At 33.7% G+C, this 21412-nt stretch overlaps 2 protein-coding genes across 3 annotated transcripts in view; one reads left to right on the top strand and one right to left on the bottom strand.

Moving 5' to 3' along the window:
* Nucleotides 1–17386, top strand: part of LOC143083866 (cryptochrome-2-like) — a 30487-nt gene extending 13101 nt beyond the window's left edge. For both annotated transcript variants that reach the window (XM_076260243.1, XM_076260244.1), the window contains exons 5-11: nucleotides 1832–1986; nucleotides 4372–4518; nucleotides 5300–5464; nucleotides 10825–10965; nucleotides 11390–11541; nucleotides 12867–13069; nucleotides 16854–17386. In XM_076260243.1, the coding sequence (XP_076116358.1) occupies nucleotides 1832–1986; nucleotides 4372–4518; nucleotides 5300–5464; nucleotides 10825–10965; nucleotides 11390–11541; nucleotides 12867–13069; nucleotides 16854–16966 (1076 nt within the window). In that variant the 3' untranslated portion in view covers nucleotides 16967–17386. The remainder of the gene's footprint in view (nucleotides 1–1831; nucleotides 1987–4371; nucleotides 4519–5299; nucleotides 5465–10824; nucleotides 10966–11389; nucleotides 11542–12866; nucleotides 13070–16853) is intronic.
* Nucleotides 17387–18725: 1339 nt separating this feature from the next.
* On the bottom strand, nucleotides 18726–21378 carry LOC143083864 (putative endochitinase). Its single transcript, XM_076260242.1, has 3 exons — nucleotides 21265–21378; nucleotides 20805–20828; nucleotides 18726–18940 (listed from the first exon to the last, which is right to left on the bottom strand). Exons 1-3 carry the CDS (start codon nucleotides 21320–21322, stop codon nucleotides 18762–18764), a joined length of 261 nt encoding a protein of 86 aa, XP_076116357.1. The 5' UTR covers nucleotides 21323–21378; the 3' UTR covers nucleotides 18726–18761.
* Nucleotides 21379–21412: the final 34 nt, after the last annotated feature.

Below are 21412 nucleotides of genomic sequence, written 5' to 3'. Positions count from 1 at the left end.
AGACCATACTCGTTAATGCTGTCAAGGGAGAGCTTAAAATTCCGTTCTTTCTTGTTTATTCCTTGTTGACAGTTTCCAAATAAGTTAGCGTTATTTCTGACTATAACCCTGTCATGACATTAAACATATCAGTCAAAGAAATAAATTCTTGGTTCCTTCATGTCCATATATAAGTGAATTCTTTTTTTGAAATTTTTAAAAGTATATTGTGAAAAATGTTCAACAATTGAAACTGCATATACGTTCTAGAGCACCACCCCCCTTTTTGGGAAATATTTTTCCTCCTTAAATTGTTGAATTTTCAAATTTAAATTTATTGATGTTTCCATAGCATTATAAATTTTAACTATCATAAGTGGATAAATTTTGTTATTTACTAGGTGAAGTGCTAGAATCCGTTTCTCTTATCATACAGAGGAAATAGATGAGTGCTTTGTACCGATGAGATATGACAGGAAATTTCATGTGATATGTTTTATATATTAGGGTCTGGATTTGGTTTACAGAATAGAGAAAAAATTTGAAAAAGTGCTGAATAAATTATTAATATTTTTATTTAAAAAACAGATAAAAATATGTGTAAAATTTTACTAAAAGAGAAAAAATAGGTAAACAATATCAAAAATAGAGAATGATGAGAAAATAAAGAAAATATAAAGAAAAATGTACCTAAAAATCCCTATCCAGACCCTCATCAATGTTGACTATTTAGAATTGATGAAACTCAACATCATCTTCAATGATTTTTATATTTCCAGGAAGAACTAGAAAACATTTATAACTTATAGTCATCATAAAATCATGGATTTTTAAACCAAACAATTTTGAGACTTCCCTTACATTAATTATAAAGAGGTTTCCTTCTATTTGCAAAATTCGTTCTTATGTCTTTGACTTGCTGGTCCAAAAAAAAAAGAAGTTGAAGGTTTCTATCCAGTTTGGATGTTACTTTCAATATATGTAACACATTATTGATATATAGTCAGTTATAAAGGATGGATATAGTATAAATTCATCCTAAATATGGCTCCCTACACACTCAAATCAATGAAAATATGTTTCTTTGCTTCTCCTAAGCAAGGAACCCTGTTAAGGGATATCCATTTTTGCCTTTTATTGAATTTGATGATGACTGAAGATCATTGGCTATGTTGACAGTCTGTTAAAATAGTTCAACTTGTAAATACATACTACCTGTGGAAATTTATTTTCCTTGATTGCAGAAAACTGTATTTTGTTGGAAATGTGATTATTACATAGTATTTGGTTTCTTGCATTGTTCGTTTGCTGTCTGATTGAAATTTACACAACACGACTGTACTTTTTATTCACACAACAGATATATGAAAAAGAATTCTTAAAACTTAACATAGAAAATGACAGGGGGGTCTTTGATGATATAGGAATTTTTGTTTTGATTTTTCATGTATTTAGCAGGACTTCTAGAAGTCTGCATTATTCATGACATTACAAGCAGACCTTAAAGTAAATGGAGTAGATCTTCCACTTCCTAAGGCTTTATGTCCCTCCAATAGAGTAAGAACAAAGCATCTTTGTCATGATTCTAAATCTTCAATTATTTATTTTCAATTCATTTAATGACCATAAAAGAGAGGCAAAGGATACCAAAAACAAACTGACAACACCATGGCTAAAAATAACACAATCAAACAGATAAACAACAGTACACAAAACACAACATAGAAAACCTAAGACTGAGCAACACGAACCTCGCCAAAAAACCAGGGGTGATATTAGGTGCTCAGGAAGGGAAAGCAGATCCTGCTCCACATGTTCATCAAAACTGTACAATTTTAATTTAATTATTTAGAGATAAAGACCAAAATATCAGCCAATCATGATACAGAGTATGGTGTACCAACCATGGCTGACCTTGGGAAGGATGATTCTGAATGTGGACCACTGCTGTTTCCTGGGGGTGAAACTGAGGGTCTGAAAAGACTGGATACTATGATGAAGAAAACAGTACTTCTACTTCTATTCATTATATTATTTATTTGTATCTTGCTATGAAACAATTTTTATACGACCCCACAAAAATTTTGGGTTCGTATAATGGTATGATGTCGTGGTCTGCGTCGTCGTCGTCCGAAGACACTTTGGTTTCCAGATAAAAACTTTAGTTTAAGTGAATAGATCTTAATGAAATTTTTTCAGAAGGTTCAATACCATAAAAGGAAGGTTGGGATTTATTTTTGGGATGATGGTTCAAACCGTTTAGGAATTAGGGGCCCAAAAGGGGCCAAAACAAGCAATTTTCTAGTTTCAGGATAATAACTTGTTTACCAGTATGTCAATTGCTCTGAAAGTATACTGCAATGTTTAAAATCACAAGTAGAAGGTTTGGATTCATTTAAGGGGTTAGGCTTAAATTAAAATATTGTTTGTTTGCCCTTTACCGACCGACCCTATCAATTCGTTCCTACCAAAAATCTTATATTTGTATTCACGCTCAAAACTTGTTTACCGGAATCCTCGGGTTTTATCTTTACGTATATGGTCCAGTCCGTTTGGTATCACCTGAGCGTTTGACATCAACACTTGCATTTGAAGTTTCAAAGCATTTGTTTTAAATCTATGTTGAACGCTGCCTGAAATCATGATATGAAGTACGTTACGCTGTACCTTTAAACTTAAAGAGCAGGTTTCATTTACAAAAAAGTTCGTTTGATACAAAAGTATTAACGTGTGTACAAACTAATTTGTAAACGGACGTTGTATTCTATGTAGGGATGGCCTTTTGTGATCCGCATATCAGAATGATTTATATGTTAACGATGCCGCTAAATTATTTATATCTGACATGAACCAAAAGTGACAAAACCCTGTAAAGTGGAGAATATCTGGCAGTAATATCGCCAAGTTTTCCATACAGATCATTTATAAATGTGATGCAAAATACGTGACAATTGAGTTTTAAGTCTTGTAGCATTTTTATTGGAAAAAAAGGCAAACACGAAATTTGTAACACTCTAGGGACTTTTTCTACTAGTAATATATGTCTGCCCGGACATTATCTTACCAGTGCAAAGTTATCTCTTATATTTTTTTTTCCAAAACTAATAGTCCCAGCGGAAAACTTATTTGCAAAAACAAAACGGACAAAAAAATGACATTATGCAGATTTTGTATCTATAAAATAAAATATTTTACCTACCTGCCTACCCATGACAAATAATACACCGAGCCAAGTTATTTTTTTGGGGAAAAAAATAAAATATTTTACCTACCTACCTACCCTGTTTCAATGCATAGGGTCGGAAAAGGGCAAACAAACAATATTTTAATTTAGGCCTTATGGGGCCAAAGTTTAGGAATTAAGGGCCAAAAAAGGGCCAAAACAAGCAGTTTCCAGACAATATCTTGTGTGTAATTGCAAGGATCTCTCTCAAATTGTACCACAATGTACCATATAACAAAGGGGAGGCTGGGATTAAGTTTTGGGTTAATTGCCCAAAATATGTAGGAATTAAGGGCCAAAAAGAAGCATGTTTCTAGTTTCCAAACAATCATGACTATAACTTGTGTTTAAGTGTATGGATCTCTCTGAAATCGTACTACAAGGTTCAATATTACAAAGGAAAGCATGGGATTGAGTTTAAGGGTTATTGCTCCAAGGAGGGGTTTCAATAAATTGGGGGGGGGGGGGTGATCTAAGTTTACCATTTTTTTAAGGGATTTTTTTTTTTTTTTTCAATATTTTTCAAATTTCAAATTTTGAAAAGTTTCAATAAGAAATATTCAATTGCACAGTATTGTGCAATAGATGTGTTAGATCTTGAACCACATTAATTTTGTGGCAAAAACCTACATTATGTCAAAAATTTGATCACAATCAAAATTCAGACAGTATCAAGCTTGAATATTGTGACCAAATTTCCCCCAACTGTTCAGGTTTCGACCATTGGGGTCGTATAAAGCTACGCCCTGCGGAGCACCTGTTTTTTTTTTTAATATACATGACATATTTACCGCTGAATAAGCTAAGCTAACAAAAACCACACAAACCTGTTGTGAAAGTGGGTTTTTTTTTTGGCAATTTTTATATTTAGTGTTATTTTTTTTAACTTTGGGGGTTTGAAATGAGTTGAAAAATCATTTTCCCACTTTATAGTATTATGACATCATAGCATATAAAAGATCTTGTCCAATTAAGTGGTAAATTTTGGTTGTATGCATTTGCCTACAGTTTATGCAAATTTGATGTAGTGATCAAAGTTTCATTTTCTTAGGCCAAAAATTGGCCATCAAACACTATCACTTTTAATATTCAAATATTAAAATGCAATTGGTATTTGTCTCATGAAAACAAAATGTAATCAAAATGTTAGTATTCTTACAATTTTTCAGAATTGGGTGTGCAAGTTTGAAAAGCCCAAAACAGAACCTAACACCTTGGCACCATCCACAACAGTGTTAAGTCCATACTTAAAATTTGGTTGTGTTTCTGCAAGAACCTTCTACCATGATGTACAGAATGTTTACCGTCAAAACAAGGTGAGCATGTGAAATTAAGGCTTGGTATCAATGGAAACTGATCAATAATGAACTTGATTTTGACTAGGTAAATTTGAAGATGAACAACAGGAAATGAAGTTTGGACCAGTTAATTGATTATACTTACTGGATTGAGACAAGGAGACAAGTACTAAATAACTGTTGGAATAAGATTGAGACACATACTAAATAAGCTTTGGAATAAAGAGACTAGGAAATGTCCAGGTATCTGTTAAACAATGAGCAGAGTTGAAATAAATGATCAGTCGAGTATCTTTTTTAATGATGTACCTAGTTTAGAATATTTATAAACAGTAAACTAGTTTGAACCTGATAACTGCTGACAGTGGACCAAGCTTCTTCCTCAAGTTTTGTTTCTTAACATTTATCAGAAACCAATGATTACATAATACCAATATTTCACAAATAATATCTTCTGTATGATTAGATAAACAATGTAAGGACTGATTCTGTTGTTTTATTGAGAATATTCTGAATTCAATTTATGGAGGTTCTGAATGATTTCATCAATTTTAATATACTGAAATCAAACTATGGAGGTGCTGAAATATTTTAGGTGGTCCTTAATGATTTATTGATATCCTGAAACCTAATTATGGAGGACCTGAACCTAAAAATACACTTATTTCGACTAAATTTATGCCTCAAATGATATTGGTCAATGTGAACGAATATCATCTTGAAACATCATGTTTTGAATTGTAGGATAGAGAATAAAAGAATTAAGAATTAAAGGATCATAAAAATATATTTCTTTCAGAATCACACTCAGCCACCAACATCATTACTAGGACAATTATTCTGGAGGGAATTTTATTATGTCATTGCCTCTGTGTCACCAAACTTTGACAAGATGGAAGGGAATCCAATTTGTACACAGGTCGACTGGGATGATAATAAAGAATACTTAAATGCTTGGAGAGAGGTGAGTATAACACATTTCATTAAGATAATGATAAGCAGACATTTGGTTTCCTGACAGTAACTTTAGTTTAAGTGTATGGATCCCTATGAAATTTAAACAAAATGTTGGTTGGGATTGTTTTTGGGGGTGAGGGTCCCAACCATTTTCCTTTTAAGATTTAAGAAATTATCATTTTTCCTTAAAAAAAATGGGGGGGTCTAATTTTTTGCTGGCCTAAAGGGCCAAGTGAGCTTTTCTCATCACTTTGCCTCTGTCGTCGTCGTCGTCCGTCGTCGTTAACTTTTACAAAAATCTTCTCCTCTGAAACTACTGGACCAAATTTTACCAAACTTGGCCACAATCATCATTGGGGTATCTAGTTTAAAAAATGTGTGGCGTGACCCTGCCAACCAACCAAGATGGCCGCCATGGCTAAAAATAGAAAATGTAGATTTTGGCTTATAACTCTGATACCAAAGCATTTAGAGCAAATCTGACAACGGGTAAAATTGTCTATTAGGTCAAGATCTATCTGCCCAGACATTTTCAGACAAATCAGACGACCTGTTGTTGGGTTGCTGCCACCAAATTAGTAATTTGTAATGTAAAATTCTCTCTTATTATTAGTAATAAGATAACTATACAGTAAAACCTGTATAAACCGGCCGGCGACGGGACTATGAAAAAGGGCCGGTTTGGACAGGGAGCCGGTTTATTCAGGTTTCCGTTTTGACCGGAAGTTAATGACTTGTGAAGTCCGATATTTTGCATGTAAAAGTTCTCTCTGTCAGATTGTAATTATATATGATAAATTAAAATACTTTCACTTCGTTTTTCATTGTTTGCATTTGCATCATAATACTCGCGTTGTTTGGATTGTGAGACGAGAATTTTGATTTTCTTCCATGATCGTTAATTTGAAACGTTGGAATGCCATAGCCGATTAAAAAGCCAGAATATTATCAAACGTTATTTCATCACTATCGAAACGTGTCGTACAATGTACAATATCCATTGATTGTTGCCATCCGGGTGTTTTTCATTATCAAGGTCATGTGTTTAGGGGTTCACAACAGGGAACCCAGGATTTCGAAATCACGATGTTAATTTCTTACTCCGCGATTTTAAAAATTTGTTCATCCAAGTTGCAACGTAAGTTCAATCCGAGATATATTCGATGTATCTTTTCGTTTAATTGACACGTTTATAATGTTTTAATAAATAATACAGCTCACTCCTGTACGATTGTCAGTTCACAGTTTAACACCTGACTGATTGATTATCCTGAAAAGCCATATTGTATAAATAAATATGTTTTGATTGCATATCGATTTTGAAATTAATTAGACAAACCGGTTTTGACAGGTCATAATTAATGTAATTAAGAGTATTGGGACTGCATAATTAGACCGGAATTCGGAATACACAGGGTCCGGTTTACAAAGAGTAATTTAACAAAGACTTTGAAGGGAAAAAAATGGGACTTTCATTTTCGGCCGGAATGGACAGGAAACCGGTTTATTCAGGGTCCGGTTTATTCAGGTTTGACTGTATTTGGTAGGTGCGTACCTTGCAAGGTCCTCATGCCTGTCAGACAGTTTTCACTTGACCTCAACCTCATTTTATGGATCAGTGAACAAGGTTAAGTTTTGGTGGTCAAGTCAATATCTCAGGTACTACAAGCAATAGGTCTAGTATATTGGGTGTATGGGAGGACTGTAAGGTGAACATGTCCAACTGGCAGGTGTCATCTGACCTTGACATCATTTTCATGGTTCAGTGGTTATAGTTAAGTTTTTGTGTTTTGGTCTGTTTTTCTAATACTGTATGCAATAGGTCTACAATATATTTGGTGTATGGAATGATTGTAAGGTGTATATGTCTAGCTGACAGGTGTCATCTGACCTTGACCTCATCTTCATGGTTCAGTGGTCAAAGTTGAGTTTTTGAGTTTTGGTCTTTTTTTCTAATACTATATGCAATAGGGCAACTATATTTTGGTATGGTTCATCTGACCTTGACCTCATTTTCATGATTCATTGGTCAATGTTTAGTTTTCTTGGTTAATGTTAAGTTTATGTGACAGTTTAATAAAGCTTTATAACTATAGGACTATCAACATAATATTAATGATTAGTAAAGAAGGCAAGACATTTCAGCATGTGCACTCTTGTTTTTCAAGTACATATATTTACATTGCATGTATGTTTCATTATAATCCTTTATTTTGATTGGCTAACAGTAATCTTGCATCCTTCTGAAATTAACATTCAAAGTGCACAGGTAAATTTAATAAAAACTTGATAGAAATCGTGTTGTCATGATCCTAGCTTAAAATGTAATAATACATGTAAGTATTGAATGCTATTTTTGTAATTTCAAAGGGTTGTAAAAGCTTCATACAAAAATGTACTTCGGTCAACCCTTTTACACCTCAATGAATTTACAAAATGAACAAATCAATTCTTAAGTATTAAACAAGATTAACTTATAAATGATCACCAGTTGGACTTGTGGTAGTAGTTATTAGTTATCACAATAAATTCAACACCACTCTTCCACTGCTATATTTCTTATGACAATTAATATGAACGCCTTTCAAGGATGTAATACAATGCTCCCAAAACTACAGGGTTTGTCTGCTATCTATTAACATTGAACAAACCACATTAGACATTGATGTCATAAAGTTAAATGGACTATTTGTTAAGTCTTAAAAATTATCAATTTATAAGGCAACGAACCACTAGTTACCTTTTGACAACAGAAGTGGCTATATAACATTAATTCATGTGTAAATTCGTAAGTCCTTATTTACAGAAAAATGAAACAAAGAACAAAAATGTGTCCTGGTAAGAAATATTTTGATCAATATCATTATTGTACTCGTGAATAGAATTTCAATGAGAAAAAAAACTTCCTGTTTAAGAAGAAGTTCTTTTAAAGATATCTCTTTCTCTCCTTTTGTTCATAATAAAACAAAAAGATAAAACGACAAGATAAAACAAACAGAACAAAGTCCTACATGAATTGCATCATTTACAACAGAATATTTAATCACACATGTTGTAAAACATCCACCTAAATCTGCATTTTTGAAGTATTTTAAATGTATTTAAATAATTGCAATGATAAAAACATTTACACATGTTTGTGTTAATTTATATCAGACAAGTATTGCATTAGGTAGATTTTGATGTCAAGGAAATAATAAAATAAAACAGAAATCAGTTTCAACACATATTTAAGATGTATTTTAATTACAAAACAAAATAAACCTAATATAGATTTGGCTTTACCTTAGTTCACACATTGTTGTCAATTTAATGGAATTCTATGCACATGTCATTTAAGTGAGAGGTTTAGCTAGCTATTTTCTACATAAACAAATACCTGTAACAAGTCAGGAATATATATGACCGTTGTGTTTCCTTCATTCAATGTGTTTTAACTTTTGATTTTGCCATTTGATAAAGGACTTGCCATTTTGTATTTCCCCTGGAGTTTGGTATTTTTGTTATTTTACTTTTCTCAATGTTACCCTCTTTTTCAGACATCAAATTTTTTAATTTCCAGCCACATCATCAACCCTTCCGCTAAAAGCTTTTCTATAAAGTGACTGTGAAACCTGAAGTCATACCTTTTAACAAAACTTCACAACTATATTGATTTGTCAAAGTGATTAAACATCAGGAAGATCTAAGGATGTTCGCTCCTCTTGTTTTTGTCTCGCTTGACGGAATCAAATATTGAGACAGGTATGCTGTTTCACACTAGGGCGGCAGCATCAACAATGTATTAGTTTGTGATTAGGTCTTGTTTATGGTGAACCACTAGTGGTAGGTCAAAGATATTTGGTATGCAGTTTTATTAGCATAGGCACATCTCATTTCAATGCAGATTATTCGGCCCCGCCCCCTCAGTTATGGTCTTGAAAACTGTGAAACTTTTGCTTAGTTTTCATATACAGTATTAGTTTGTGATAGGTCAGTTTATGGGGAACCACTAGTGGTAAGTTAAAGCTAATTATAATGCAGTTGTATAAGCATTTGTAATCGCATTTCCATGAAAATTATTTGGCCCCACCTCCTCGGTCATTTTCCATTGACTTGGAAATTTTTGCTTAGTTTTCATGTCATAGTTTGTGATTAGGTCGGTTTAAAGAGAACCACCAGTGGTAAGTTAATGATAATTGGTATGCAGTTGTATAAGCATTGGCATTTCTCATTTCCATGGAGATTATTTGGCCCTTCCCCCTCAATCATGGTTTTCTGACATTGAAACTTTTGCTTAGTTTTCATGTCATAGTATGTGATGATGTCAGTTTATGGCGAACCACTAGTGGTAGGTCAATGATATTTTGATTTGCAATTGTATTAGAATTTGAATATATCATAACCATGGAGATTATTTGACTCTGCCCCCTCAGTTATGGTTTATTGACTTTGAAATTTGCTACAAAGTATACATGTATTAGTTTGTGTTTAGGTTTGTTTAAAGGGAACTACTTATGATAAGTCAATGTTATTTGGTATGCATTTGTATTAGCATTGGCACATCTCATTTTCATGGAGATTGTTTAGCCATGTACCTTCAGTCATGGTTCATTGACTTTGAATATTTTCAAAACTTACATGTTAAAGTGTTGCTATTTTAATTTCAACATTTGCATTATCTAAATCAAATAAAAGTGAGACATATCTCTATGGTAACAGTTTATTGAATTTTTATCAAATATTTGGAATCCTGGTTTTATCATTGTAGTGCCAATAAAAAAAATTGCCCACTAACATCTACTTTTCTTTCCATAATTTGATTACATATAGTTTAAAAATGTCATCTTTGAAAATCTTATAAAATCCTTGTTAATTTTATATCGTTTTTGAAAGAAAAAAGGCACCAATGTTAAGTGGATGAAAAAAATCCAGAGGGAAATATTCCCGGCTCTTTTTAATGGCTTAATATACATTTGTATATATTATATACATGTATCTGGAAAACAAGCACACAGACCCTTCATTTTTTTCTGCCTTTTTAGTTTCTTTATTTATATAATATCAGTTTATAACAGTCTTTGAAGATTAGCTTGTTATTTTGAAACAGAGTAGCAAACATTCTTAGTTAAAGTGTAATCACTTATATATTTTTTTTTTTTAACTTTTTCTCTTACTGTGAGTTTATGGTTGTTGATTTCATTTGTCCCTAGAGTGTTAAAATGACAATTGACCTGTTGATGCAGGTGCATGTTTTGGTTAAATTAATGGAAAGTTTACAATTGCATTATATATAGGATATATTTCATTAGATCATTATGATAAAGTCTGATATACAACATCACTGATTCTTGTCACTAAAATAAAAATTCCCTTTATGACATACAGGGAAAAACTGGTTACCCATTTATTGATGCTATCATGATCCAGTTAAAGACAGAAGGTTGGATCCATCACTTAGCCAGACATGCTGTGGCTTGTTTCCTGACCAGAGGAGATCTGTGGTGTCACTGGGAGGAAGGAATGAATGTAAGTAACACTTATATCAGTTAAAGAAAAAGTATTGATTTTTGATTCATTTCTGCATATTGATATTGAATATTAGTGAGTCTCATTATGAATCAAGAGAGCATGGTAAAAGAATTCTAAAAAACTATATTATCTTGAGCAATTGATTTATAGTATATGAAAAATTCTTGAAAACTCGTTTCATGTTTCACTAAATGGACAATCCCGTCAAACCATAAGTGGGAGAAAGACTAACACACCATAGCCTAAAGAAAATAAACCATAGACGAGCAACAATCTACAATCTACAAACTGTACACAGAAAACTGACAATTAAGCGATATTAACCCTACAAAAATCAAGTGAAACAACAGCCCAGAAGAGTAAACAGTTCCTGCTCAACTAGTTGCACCCATAGATGATGTTATTTGGAATTTTTTTGAAGGTATTTGAGGAATGGTTGCTAGATGCTGATTGGTGTCTGAATGCTGGTAATTGGATGTGGTTGTCTGCCTCAGCATTCTTCCACCAGTACTTCAGAGTGTATAGTCCTATAGTTTTTGGCAAGAAAACTGACAAGGATGGAAATTATATCAGGTATTGCTAATTATAAAGTTGAAAATTGGTTGCTGTGATTTTGAGATAAATAACAGCAAAAATAGCATTAACTTTTGTCTTAGCCTTCGGCCCCATGTGAGCTTATGCCATCACTTGTCGTCCGTCGTCTGTCGTCATAAACTATTTGAAAAATCTTCTCTGAAACTACAGGGCCAAATACCTTCAAATTTTTACTAAATGTTCCTTAGGGTATCTAGTTTATAAATTGTATCCGAAATTTTGATCCATTGACAAACATGGCCGCTATGGCTTAAAATAGAACAAAGGGGTCAAATGCAGTTTTTGTTGAGCCTGCGACTTTTGTCGCAGAAAGCTTGACATAGGGATATTGATCTGTCGGCGGCGTTAGCTAACTTCTTAAAAGCTTTATATTTTAGAATGTGGAAGACCTGGATGCTTCATACTTTGTATATAGATGCCTCATGTTACGAAGTTTCCGTCAGTCACATGTCCAATGTCCTTGACCTCATTTTCATGGTTCAGTGACTACTTGAAAAAAAAGTTAAAATTTTTTGTAATGTTAATTTCTCTCTTATTATAAGTAATAGGATAACTATATTTGGTATGTGCGTACCTTGCAAGGTCCTCATGCCCGTCACAGTTTTCACTTGACCTCAACCTCATTTCATGGATCAGTGAACAAGGTTAAGTTTTGGTGGTCAAGTCCATATCTCAGATACTATAGGCAATAGGGCTAGTATATTCATTGTATGGAAGGACTGTAAGGTGTACATGTCCAACTGGCAGGTGTCATCTGACCTTGACTTCATTTTCATGGTTCAGTGGTTATATATTTGTAGTTAAGTTTTTGTGTTTTGGTCTGTTTTTCTTATACTGTATGCAATAGGTCTACTAGGTGTGCACTCTTGTTGGCTTATAAAGCTTTTAGAGCAAATCTGACATGTGGTAAAATTGTTCAATTGGTCAAGATCTATCAGCCCTGACATTTTTAGACGAATCTAACAACCCATTGTTGGGTTGCTGCCACTAAATTGGCAATTCTTTTTTCAGATCATTGAAAAGATAATAAAGTATGCTTACAGATTGTCTTAAAATCATTAAAAAAAACAGATTCCACCATTGAATCTCTTGTTGTATGATATTTCCCCATACTTGACAGGTATTTTTGAAATATGTAATACACTTAGCAAGCAAGAAAATTTAACAGTCTCAAGTGGAGAAATATCATATAACACTTGATGCAGTGGTAGACCGTATATTTATAAAATCTAAATACATAGCAAGAAGACCATTTAGACCAAAACTGAATGCGTGGACAAATCAGTTTCTCTTGTATTTTACAGAAAGTATTTACCACAATTGAAGAATTTTCCCACACAGTACATTTATGAGCCGTGGACAGCACCATTGAAAGTCCAAGAGAAGGCAGGGTGTATAATTGGGAAAGACTATCCTAAACGTGTAGTTGAACATGATAAAGTGAGGGAGAAAAATATAAAACGAATGGCTGAGGCGTACAAAAAGAGGAAAGAGAGCAGTAGTAAGGGTAATTAAGTTAAAACAAACATATCTTTTGTTTTCACACCTTTTGTTTGTATTGGGGGCTTTAATGATAGAGCTTTTCCAGAATATATTGAAAGGGGGGGGGGGGGAGTTGGAAGGCACTTTTGTTAAAATTTGATGGGTGGTTGTTATTTTAGACACATAGCCTTAACAATTATATGAATTAATCAATTAAAATTTATGCATGGCAGGGTTAAATAAAAAGTGTCTTCTGACCCCCAATCTTAATTAGGGCCCCGCCGACGGCGGGTCGTCCTATAGTGATCAGTCTGTCCGTCCGTCCGTCTGTCCGTCCGTCTGTCCGTCCGTAACACTTTCGTGTCCGCTCCATATCTAGAGAACCGTTATGATTTCATACTTAATACTTAACATGATTATTAACCAACACCAGAGGGTGTGTCATGTTGTATGTACAACTTCCTAGGTCAAAGGTCAAGGTCAAAAACTTTGGTTTCAGTTGACAACCCCGTGTTCTGTGGTGAAGATCGTGTCTGCTCCATATCTAGATAACCATTATGATTTCAAAGTTTATACTTGACATCCATTTTAACAACCACCAGAGGGTGTGTCATGATGTATGTACAACTTCCTAGGTCAAAGGTCAAGGTCAAAAACTTTGGTTTCGAGTTGACAATCCTGTGTCCTGTGGTGAAGATCGTGTCCGCTCCATATCTAGATAATCGTTATGATTTCAAAGTATATACTTGTCATACATTTTAACCACCACCAGAGGGCGTGTCATGATGTATGTACAACTTCCTAGGTCAAAGGTCAACGTCAAAAAAACTTTGGTTTCAGTTGACAACCCTGTGTCCTGTGGTGAAGATTGTGTCCGCTCTATATCTTGAAAACCGTTATGATTTCAAATATTATACTTGACATCTATTTTAACCAACACCAGAGGGTGTGTCATGATATATGTACCACTTCCTAGGTCAAAGGTCTGTCTGTCTGTTGGTCTGTCCATCGCTAACAAATTTGATCCACATTATATTTTGAGAGGACAGCTGTTATTATTTCATACTTTATACCTGACAAACATTTTCAACTTAACATATATATTAACCAACACAAGAGAATGTGTCATAATGTATGCATCCTAGGTCTAAGATCAGTCTGTCGGTCTGTCCATCTGTTCGTTGTTCTTAACAAATTGTGTCCGCTCTACCTCTCGAGAACCATTAATATTTCATACTTTATACTTGGTGGGTCATAATATGTTGAAGGCATAATTCTAAAAATATGTTACAAATATCAATTGGGCAGCACCTTTAAACATATTGTTCAAACATCAATCCATATATCCAGAAGTCACCTTAGAGTAGTAATCAATGAGTTCACATCATGCAGTCATATCACTATTATACTATGAAAGTAAGATGAGAATATTTATCAGTTTTAACTTAAAATCTTAGATCAAAATCACACATGAGACTATGTAATAACTTCAAATAATGCTTCATATCAGATTATCCATACAACTTATTTACCCCACGTTATTGACAGCGGGGCCCACAGAGATGGCTCCCATCTCAATGATATCTAGTTGACAAGGATTGTCAGTTTTCCTGAAGATGGTTGGTGGCAATCTGGCTTCCTCCACCAATAAAAACTGACTGCCACGAAACTGCCAATAGTGCTGAAAGTGGTGTTTAACATCAACCAATCAATTAATCAAAAGATGTGTACAAAATCAGGTCACTGTATGGCCTTCAACAATGAGCAAAACCAATACCATAACATGTACACTGAACTGAGTATACTGAAGAAGCAGGACTATATTAAATATTACTTGATTTATTTCACTTGACTGGGCAGGGTTTAACTAGTTTGCTTAGCATAGACCAGTCCATCTATAATCAGGTGTTTTGGGATAAACCCATCAATGAAGTGTTCAGTTTTAGTCATTGATCTGGGTAAAATATGTTGACACTATATGTGTTTTCGCAAAGTAGATAGGGAGACACAGCCTTTGATTTTCTTGTAAAATTGAGTTTAAAAACATGTAAAAGTTGTCAAATTTGATTAAAAGCTTTATATTTTAGAAGCTGGAAGACCTGGATGCTTCATACTTTGTATATAGATGCCTCATGTTACGAAGTTTCCAATGTCCTTGACCTCATTTTCATGGTTCAGTGACCACTTGAAAATTAAAGTTCAGATTTTTTGTAATGTTGAATTCTCTCTTATTATAAGTAATAGGATAACTATATTTGGTATGTGCATACTTTGCAAGGTCCTCATGCCCGTCAGACAGTTTTCACTTGACCTCGACCTCATTTCATGGATCAGTGAACAAGGTTAAGTTTTCAGATACTATAAGCAATAGGGCTAGTATATTCTGTAAGGTGTACATGTCCAACTGGCAGGTGTCATCTGACCTTGACCTCATTTTCATGGTTCAGTGGTTATAGTTAAGTTTTTGTTTTTTAGTCTGTTTTTCTTATACTTTATGCAATAGGTCTACTATATTTGTTGTATGGCATGATTGTAAGGTGTATATTTCTAGCGGGCAGATGTCATTTGACCTTGACCCCATTTTCATGGTTCAGTGGTTATAGTTAAGTTTTTGAGTTTTAGTCTGTTTTTCTTATACTTTATGCAATAGGTCTATTATATTTGTTGTATTGAGTGATTGTAATGTGTACATGTCTAGTGGGCAGATGTCATTTGACCTTGACCTCATTTTCATGGTTCAGTGGTTATAATTAAGTTTTTCAGTTTTGGTACTTTTTATCTAATATTATATGCCAAAGGTCAGCTATATTTGGTGTATGGAAATATTTTATGATCTATATGTCAGTCACGCACGTTTTATTTGACCATGACCTTAATTTCACGGTTCATTGCACAGTGTTAATTTTTATTTGTTTTGGTCTTTTTTTCTTAAACTATAAGTAATAGGTCAACTATATTTAATGTATGGAAGCATTGTTAGCTGTACATGTCTCCCTGGCATGGTTCATCTGACCTTGACCTCATTTTCATGGTTCATTGGTCTTTGTTTAGCTATCTTGGTTAATGTTAAGTTTATGTGACAGTTGTAATAAAGCTTTATACTGAGGACTATCAACATAATATCAATGATTAGTAAAGAAGGCGAGACATTTCAGTGTGTGCACTCTTGTTTTGCAGGGGGATTCTCCGTATAGTAGCCTCGCTAACCAGGGTAACTTCTGCAATTCTCTTTGTAATGTCAAATATTTAAAATCACAATCTAAATTCAGATTTGAGGGGGGGTCGGAGGGGTCCTGATCCCGAATTCACTTAAAACATGAAATCCCGAGGTCCCGAATTTAAAAAAATTGAAATCCCGACGTCCCGTAATTTGAAAAAAGAATTCTGGGATCCCGAAAGGATCAATCCCGAAATCCCAAGCTTAAAAACACCTGATGCCGATGTCCCGAAAAAGGTCCTGCCCCCCCTCAGAGTTGTATTTATTGCAGAAATTGTAATTAGAGTCATAGTTGGAAATAGATACAGCATCAAATCTAATTTTAGAGAAGAAATTAGTTTGAAATTTACTGACCATAATTGATAAAAAGTCCAATTTCAATTTTTCAGTTCTTTGACTACTCATTCTGTGTTGGAAACCTATGCTGTTTCAAATATTTAATCACAATCCTAATTCAGAGGTGTATCAACCTTGAATGTAGTGTTCATACTTGCCCCCAACTGTTCAGGGTTTGACTTCTTTGGCTGTATCAAGCAGCAAAGCTGTGCCCTGCAGAGCATTTTGTTTTTAAAAATTTTTATTCTCTTTCTAGGTATTACTGAAAAGAGAAAGACTGAAGGCAGTGAGGATGGGACTCCAAAGAAAAAAAGAAAAACGGGAGGAAATAACTCTAAAATAACAGACTTTGTCAAAAAGTCAAAGTAATGTTAAAAAGATGGAAGACTAATTAAGGCCATAATGACCTCGTTGTACTTTGAAAAGAACTTTATGAATGATATGGCAACAATAAATTGTGCAGTTCAGCCTAAAGCATTTGTTTGTAAGCTTACCTTGCCAAAAGGGCTGTACAAGAATTTGGTGTATCTAAGTTGTAGTCCACTGCATTTTCGGATTTGATGGAAAGAAATGTAACAACAGAATGTGTTTATTAATCAAGAAACAACAAGAAGTCCTTGGGGTAGTGGACTGGTCTTATACTCTTTTAAGGAAGCATTGTTTTGTTTGGTCCTTGATTTATTGTAAGATGCCACCTTGTCATCATAGGAACTTTAATAATGTATGGTTGATTAATGTGTCTATTAAAAGACTTATGTAAATGCAAATGATTTTAAAGATATTTTCTTATTAATATTTTCATTTATTAGCACGCATATGCCTTATTCTTAGTCCTCCATTATCTTATCAAAAAATTAAGGACTTCCATTGATGACCTTGTCTGCCCTTATAAAGCTTAATTAGCATTTGGAACTCATGAATATGATAAACCCTCTCATTAATAAAATTAGTTGCCATCAAAAGTTTCCATGCACACCAATTTATTTTTTATCTCTGGTAGATAGTCGTCTTATTGACTATCAGACCATGTCTTCTTATTTTAACCTTATATATCTATAGCTTTTTCTAGACACGAAAGCATGATTTCTTGATTATTTATCTCATTTGACTTTACAGAACATATTATCTTTCCTCTTGACTGTATTGTTGTATTTAATTCAATTTTCAAAAATCATCTCAGAAACCAATGCACTAAAGGTGATGCTATATCTCTAGGTTTTCATTTAAAGTTCTGAAATTTTGTTCTAGATGACAACTAAAATGGCCTCTTAAGCATTAATTGATCCGAACAAATAGTTTATTTTTATATTTATCCCATCACATTTGGTGCCAACAAACATGTATTCGAAAATTTTTGTTCCAATGGGAGTAAGGCTATAGAGATTTCCTAATACAAATAACTATCTTATGGTTCATGGACAAAGGTCAGAGTGACTTGATATATTTTTTTGTAGTTGCCACTCACTGATCCCATGATTTTTCTATGAGCCAGACACACTACAGACAATGTTTTGCTATCATTTAAGAGGGTCTAAGAGGCCTGACTTTGACAAGTTGCACACACCCAACTGATAATATAACTACATACCAAGTTTTGTTAACATAAGTTATGGACATGAATTAGACAAGGATTTACTTCAAAACACCATATCGCTATTTTAACATTGCTAGACATAACAAAAGTTCCTGTAAAATATTGACGCCGTAATAGAAAATATCGGACGCCACAATGGAAAAGTGATTGTTGTATGACGTCAAAAGTGCAAGGGGGACAGATTCTCAGGTCAAGAGGGACAGTTTTCGAAATAGTGATAAGGTGTATAGGAGTCAAATGTCAAAGTGAAGGTCAGAGTGATATGGGTATAATATGTGACACACTTTCAGTTCATGATGCATTTGCATAGTATCACCGGTACCAAGTTTGACCAACTTAAGTTCAATGATCTTCACTGTCTGATGGGAGTTTAATAAAAAAAAATTGGCAATTGTATCTTAGTTGGCCAAATACCACAAGGGATGTTTAACAACCTTGGTCTTTTATCCATCGTTATGCCAAATATCTGAGAAAATGCATGGCTCTACAAGTAAATATAAATTTATAGTCCAGTCTAATAAGTAACAAGAGACATTTTGAAATGCTTAGTAACTTTATCAAGTAGTCACTTTAAACAGTTTCACAGGTGGGTGTTTTTCTGTCACATCCTTTAGTATCATCGTTCCACTTGAGACCATCAGGACACTTCCGGTCATACTTCAGTCCCCATACACACGTGATGTACTCTTCACACGAGTCACATGACTGGTAGTAACCAACCCACTTTCTCTCACACTTTTGTATACAACCTACAATGAACACAAAAAAAATTGATTTTGCACAATTAATCTCAAAGATATATAAACTTATTTATGTGACTAGAGTGCCTTCAAAACAAGTTATCAATAGATAATGAAAAACTATCAGTCGAATTGTTTTAGAAAGACCGTATCTAGTGCAAGGTCATACATGGGAACAGTAATAAATTTATCTTAAGTATGTATTTGTATTAACTATGATGAAATTGGCTACAATTATGTAGTGTCAAGTCCCGCCGATAAATATATATATATGTTCCTTGTAATATGGAACAAATATGTCGTTTATAAGTTTAAGATTACAAATACGTACACTTAACATGCGAATTAACAGAACGAATATATGGTGGAGAAAAAAAATTAAACATGCTGGTACATATCTGGGACTATTATACTAATTATTATTAGTATAATAGTCTCAGTACATATTTTGTAAAGTCAAGAAAGGATGAATACATTATTGATCTTCATTAAATATATATATTTGGTATTTGTCTTTATGATATTCCCTGCTAAGATAGGCTATACCGAAAATTGCGAAAACAATAGTTATTCATCACGACCTAATTCTTTTCAGATATTACATGAATAGGACAACTATATTTGGTTAATAAACCTTGCAAATTTTTTTGTCGGTCAGACTGGGTTTATCTGATCTTGGTATTTATAACTATATTGTATTGTAAGGTGTACATATCTATCTACCAGGACATATCTAATCATGACTTTATGGCTTTATTAGTCAAGGATAAGTTTTAGTTAAAAAGGATACTATACGCCAAAAAATATATGAACTGTTTGGATTAATGAAAGATTTTAAACTGTACATTTCTATCTGACAAGGTTAACTGACATTGGTATCATTTCATTGATCAGGGATGAACGTTTGTGTTTTTGTGACCAGATGAACAGTAAGTTAAATTTATTCGTGTAGCTAACAAAGATGTGGTCTTGCAAGGGTAATCACATTGTCTCATTTTTATGAGCCATTTTTGTCGAGCCTGCGACTTCTGTTGCAGAAAGCTCGACATAGGGATAGTAATCAGGCGGCGGTGGCGTAAACCAACTTCTTAATAGACAGTAGTTTAATATTTCAGAAGGTAGAAGACCTGGGGTGGTGATCTCGAAGCTATCTTAGGATTAGGACGTGTCCTAACACCATCTTATGACAAGTGTTTGTCCTAAGTCGTGTTCTCGAAGCTCTCAACTTATGATCTATCACATTTTCGTCCTTACTTTAGGACACCTCAATAGGTGTCTTAAGTTCATCATACCTTTATCCCAACTTTGTGCATGCTTTTTTCTCATTTTTTCACGTGAAGACGAACGTGAAAAGAGACGCACCATCGGTTATTAACTCGTATAAAGAAATTGTGCTTGATATTAAACTTTGAACTTCGTGTTTTTACGATACCGATGACACTACGAATTCAATATTCTCATTTCAAAACAATTTGTTTTACGGTTTATATCAAAATCCTATTTTGATATTATTTTATAATTACATTTGAAATCATGCATTTAATTAAATACTTGTTATTACAACAAGTTTCGTCTCAAATAAGTGTTTACTTTAACTATTTAGGATTTCTCACGTAGGATATGTTTAGGACGTCCTTACAGAAGATACGTCTGAGATAGCTTCGAGACGCAACTTAAAAAGTGTCCTAAGTCGATCCTAAAATCGGTCTTATCTATGACTTACGACGAATCTTATGATACCACCCCTGGTATTATTCATACTTTGTATATGGGTGCCTTATCTTTTGAAGTTAACGTCTGTCATATAATCATTGTCTTTGACATCATTCGAGTTATATAAACTATTGAATTGATAAATTAACGTCTTACTTACCTTTTGTCTTCACTTTTGTTTTTGCTGAAAAATATAATATGAATACCTACAGATAGTCATTATGTTAAACCATTGAAAATAGTCAAAATGGTGTTTACAATCTTTATATTCAATATTTACGTGTCGAATTATTCCCAGACTGGAGAAATATTCAATTTGACTCTGGACTAAAAAGAGGGGCTGCAAATTTCTAAAAGACATTCAAACAACTAAGAAGCTGCGGAAGGGTTAGCAGATCCAGCTCCACATATGGCACCTGTCCTGTTGCTACTTTATGATAATATTGGGCCGAGATTTGACTAGATTTTCCATCTTATTGGACTCAAAAATGCTAATATTATATAATTATTGGTTCTCATTACACATGAAAGCAACATCTTTGAAATCATTCACTTTGTTACGATCAAAGTTCAATTTAATCGCAGAAAATCCAGTATCACACAATTACAGCTATACGTACCGTCATTCAAGGTCAAGATGGCAAAAATCACAGCAATAAGAAGAACTGTTTTCATCATTGCGTACGTTCAGTAACAGAAACAGAATAAAGATAATTGCGTGACACATCTGTCAAAGTTAGTTTTGAATGAAGATATTTGATATATGAA

Source organism: Mytilus galloprovincialis, chromosome 7 (assembly GCF_965363235.1).
Source record: "Mytilus galloprovincialis chromosome 7, xbMytGall1.hap1.1, whole genome shotgun sequence".
NCBI classification, from domain to species: domain Eukaryota; kingdom Metazoa; phylum Mollusca; class Bivalvia; order Mytilida; family Mytilidae; genus Mytilus; species Mytilus galloprovincialis.
Note: the sequence above shows the minus strand (reverse complement) of the source record. Positions and strands in the feature narration are given on the sequence as shown.

Excerpts from the sequence above, each read along its gene's own strand:
- LOC143083864 (XM_076260242.1), bottom strand. The coding sequence starts at position 21,322 with ATGATGAAAACAGTTCTTCTTATTGCTGTGATTTTTGCCATCTTGACC. Across the intron at positions 20,829-21,264 it reads CATCTTGACCTTGAATGACG|CAAAAACAAAAGTGAAGACA; the intron begins GTACGTATAGCT and ends TATATTTTTCAG. Across the intron at positions 18,941-20,804 it reads AACAAAAGTGAAGACAAAAG|GTTGTATACAAAAGTGTGAG; the intron begins GTAAGTAAGACG and ends TGTTCATTGTAG.